A 4,093-nucleotide genomic window follows, 5' to 3' on the forward strand; every position below is an offset into this window, starting at 1 on the left:
TGAAAGGCAAAGTTGACCTCGACGGAATTGGAACTGATGACAAACCACTAAGCATATTGCCTGGCATGTTAACAATTCTGCCAGCTTGCCACCTTTAATAATAATCCTTTCTGCTGAAGGCACAAGGCCCGTAATCTTTGGGGAGGAGGCCAGTTGATTAGATCGACCCCAGTACACAACTGGTACTTAATTTATCAACCCTGAAAAGAATGAAAGGCAAAGTCAACCCCAGCCGAATTTGAACTCAGAACATAAAGACAGACAAAATGCTGCTGAGCATTTTGCCCAGTGTGCTAACAATTCTGCCAGCTCACTAATAACAATAATTTCAAATTTTGGCACAAGGCCAGAAATTTCAGGGAACGGGAAAAGTAGATTACATTGGCCCCAGTGTTCAACTGGTACTTATTCTATCAACCCTGAATGGATCGAAAGGCAAAGTCAACCTCAGTGAAATTTGAACTCAGAACACAAGGATGGACAAAATGCTGCTAAGCATTTTGCCTGGTGTGCTAACAATTCTACCAGCTTGAAGTAGTAGTAGTAATAACAACAACAACAACAACAACAATTAATGAATAAATTAATGAGAATTATACATAATTACAAACAAACAAATGCTGCTAATGACTGTCTATTCAATATGTTGATGTTCCTGCCAAAGAGTGTGTATTTTATTAATCATGTGCTGGCCAATGCTGGAAGAATAGAAGGCGTACAAACTGCAGATATTTATAAAAATCCATGCTAGGTACAACAGGCAGTCTGGTTCAGTGGTAGCCATACTTGACAGAGGGCCTATCATGTCCTGTTCACTGACCTCAACAGATGCGTCAGCTTCAAGTCCTGAAAAAGACAACGATGAAAGATGTACATGAGTATTATGTGTGTGTGTGTGTGTGTGTGTGTGTGTGTGTGTGTGTGTGTAAGTAAGTATATATGTGGCTGTGTAGTAAGAAGCTTGATTCTCAATCACATGGTTCCAGGTTCAGGCCCACTGCGTGACACCTTGGGCAAGTGTCTTCTACTATAGCCTCGGGCCAACCAAAGCCTTGTGAGTGGATTTGGTAGATGGAAACTGAAAGAAGTCTGTCATATACATATGTATATGTTTGGGTGTGTCTGTGTTTATCCCACTACCATTACTTGACAACTGATGTTGGAGTGTTTGCACCCCCATAGCTTAGTGTTTCAGCAAGGAAGGCTGTCCTGGGGTCAATTTGTTTGACTAAAGGTGGTGCTCCAGCATGGCAGCAGTCAAATGACTGAAACAAGTAAAAGAATAAAAGAAAAGAATATATAAGCATATGTGTGTGTGTCTGTGCGTATATATATATATATATATATATATATATACACACACACACACAATTGCAGCATGGAAGGTGTTTATAAGCCATTTAAAAACACACAAAAACCGTTAGATTCACTTCAACATTTAAATTGTCAAAATATTTTCATCGCTTTGAAACCACAACCTGTTCACTGACAAAATTCCGTGCTACATACATATATCATTGTTTAGTGTCCAATGTTACATGTCTGCATAGATCACACACAATTTTTCGAATCAGATTTTCTATGGCTGGATATCCTTCCTACTGCTAACCTACACCTATTTCCAAGCAAAATAATATTTCCCCATGGAAGACTGGATACAAACATTGTTTATCTGACGGTGATGCTCATTTACAATCATCAAATGATGTTAAGACAAGGGTATATACACACAAAGTTCTTTCAATTTCCATCTACCAAATCCACTTACACTATTTTGGTAAGCCCAGGGCTACAGTAGAAGACACTTGCTCAAAATACTGTATGGTGAAACTGAACCCAAGACTACATAATTATTGCAATATGTATGTATATATGTATATATCAGGTCATCCCATAAGTTCTGTCCGAATTTTGAATAAAGAAAACAAGTGATCAAATGTTATATTTAATTGAAATTTAATCATCAATGTACTTTCCCTGATTATCTATGACTTCCTCCCATCTATTTACAAGCTTTTTAATCCCATCAATGTAAAACTCTTTTGGTTTCAAAGCGAAGAACTCTGAAATGTCAGTTTTGACCTCCTCCTGGCTTGCGAAAGTTTTGTCCCCAAAATGATTCTGGAAACTACGAAACAAATGGTAGTCTGAAGGAGCAAGGTCAAGAGAATAAGGTGGATGAGGAAATTTTTCCCAACCAAGCTCTTCGATCTTCTGTGATGTGATCTTTGCAGTGTGGGGTTGTGCATTGTCCTGATGAAACATCATTCCTTTTCGATTCACTAAAGCAGGTCTTTTTTTCTTCAAAGCTTGGTTCAAACGCTCTAATTGCTCACAGTCAAGCGGTACTGGCAATGGCCACGCTCAAAACAGTGTATTTTACGTGCCACCTGCACAAGAGCCAGGAAGGTGATGCTGGAAACGATCACGCTCAAATGTTGCTATTTACGACCCACTGGCACGGAAGCCAGGCAGCCACTCTGGCAACGATCATGCTCAGACAGTGCTCTTAGCGCTCCACTGGTACAGGTGCCATCACGATTTCGCTTTCACTTGCCCCAACAGGTTGTCGCAAGCCGAGTTTAGTGTCCAATATATATATATACACGCATATATACATATACACACACACATGCAGATATATATATATATATATATATATATATACACACACACGCTTGAAAGGAACTCCCTCCCATGAGGCCCAACACTCAATATACATATATACCATTGGTTAAGTCATTTCGACTCTCGTCATATCTGAAGATATGTCGCTCTTTCTAAAATATTAAATAAATATGAAAGAGTATTAATTTACGTCGTCTGACAAAACAGCAACAATGTTGACACTATACTGTACTGTTAATTCCAGGTTGTATTGATTGGTTACATTCATATTCGTCTCCGGGTAATAAATAAAAAGCAATAGAAATATATAATCTGTACAGCATATTAAAATTAATCTGTATAGCATATTAAAATTAATGTTGAAATACAGTATGCATCATTGATCCCGAATTTTGTTTTACATTGAATAAAATGCAAGAGGATTTTTCTCATAGAGATAAATGTCTTGTGTTATTTGAAGAAATGGATCCCATTGCACAACGTTTTATAAAAATATTGGGGGGTTGTCAAGATACTACTGCACCTTATTACCCAATCCTTGAAGAGAAGAAGAAAAGACAATTCAAGGAACTTCAGACAGGTTTCCACAACAATCTACACCCTCACAATAGGAGTCAGTTGACCATCTCCAACCATAGACATCTAGTGTGTAATTTCCTTCTCCTCTTATACCAGCCTCAACAAGTAACACCACTGTCAGCCATCAGGTAGGTAACAGTAAAGCATTTGAAATTATTACTTTCTGATATAAAAGCAGCCTACACCTTCCAAACAATTTACCAAATTCCTAGGCTAACATAAAAACAACCTAGGCTAGCCTAGGTTTCAATCATTACATGTATATACATTTAAATAATGGTTATTTCGACTTACATATCTTGTCAGGTCCCCTCAATCACCAATGTATTTCCATACATTCACAACGTTTGTTTTGTTTTTGTTTTTGACTGCTGAATGGTAGCACTCATTCTAGTTCAGTGTGCTGTAGCACTATAACTCAATTTGTGTTGAAAATTATAGTCATGAAGAAGACTTTATTTTGATATAAAAATTAATGGAGAGGGAGAGAAAATATTTTCAGATGAAAAGGTGATTTAAGGGAGATTTAGCTGTTGTTGCAAGCACTTCCCATGACCAACTGGTACCTTCCTCATTTCGTTGTCACTCTGACATATATGTTTCTTTAATATTTTTCTCCTCATAAATACATTTTATGGAATGATAATGCAGAAGTAACACTCCAGTTTTGTTTAACTGGGATTTAAGCAAAAAAAAACAAAAAAACTGTAATTTAAATCTTTAAACCCACCCCCATACCAAGTGAGTCCATGTGTGTCAGAAAAACCACATTTACTAACTGTAAAGTATGATATTAAAATAAATTATCTTTTACATAACCTTTTAAAAATCACTGTGGATAAATCCCAGCAATGATCTTCTAAGGCTCTCCAATTACAAACAGAAA

The 4,093-nt window shown here is 37.2% G+C and overlaps 1 protein-coding gene across 2 annotated transcripts in view; it reads right to left on the reverse strand.

The window, feature by feature from the left end:
• Positions 1-4,093, reverse strand: part of LOC106883404 (thioredoxin domain-containing protein 15) — a 107,040-nt gene that overhangs the window by 43,378 nt on the left and 59,569 nt on the right. The window contains exon 4 of one of the 2 annotated variants that reach the window (XM_014934399.2): positions 567-846. The exons of the other annotated variant lie outside the window; for it this stretch is intronic. Within the exon in view, the coding sequence (XP_014789885.1) occupies positions 635-846 (212 nt within the window). The 3' untranslated portion in view covers positions 567-634. Of the gene's footprint in view, positions 1-566; positions 847-4,093 lie in introns of those variants that run through there. 2 annotated transcript variants of the gene reach the window in all.

Source organism: Octopus bimaculoides, chromosome 7 (genome assembly GCF_001194135.2).
Source record: "Octopus bimaculoides isolate UCB-OBI-ISO-001 chromosome 7, ASM119413v2, whole genome shotgun sequence".
NCBI classification, from domain to species: domain Eukaryota; kingdom Metazoa; phylum Mollusca; class Cephalopoda; order Octopoda; family Octopodidae; genus Octopus; species Octopus bimaculoides.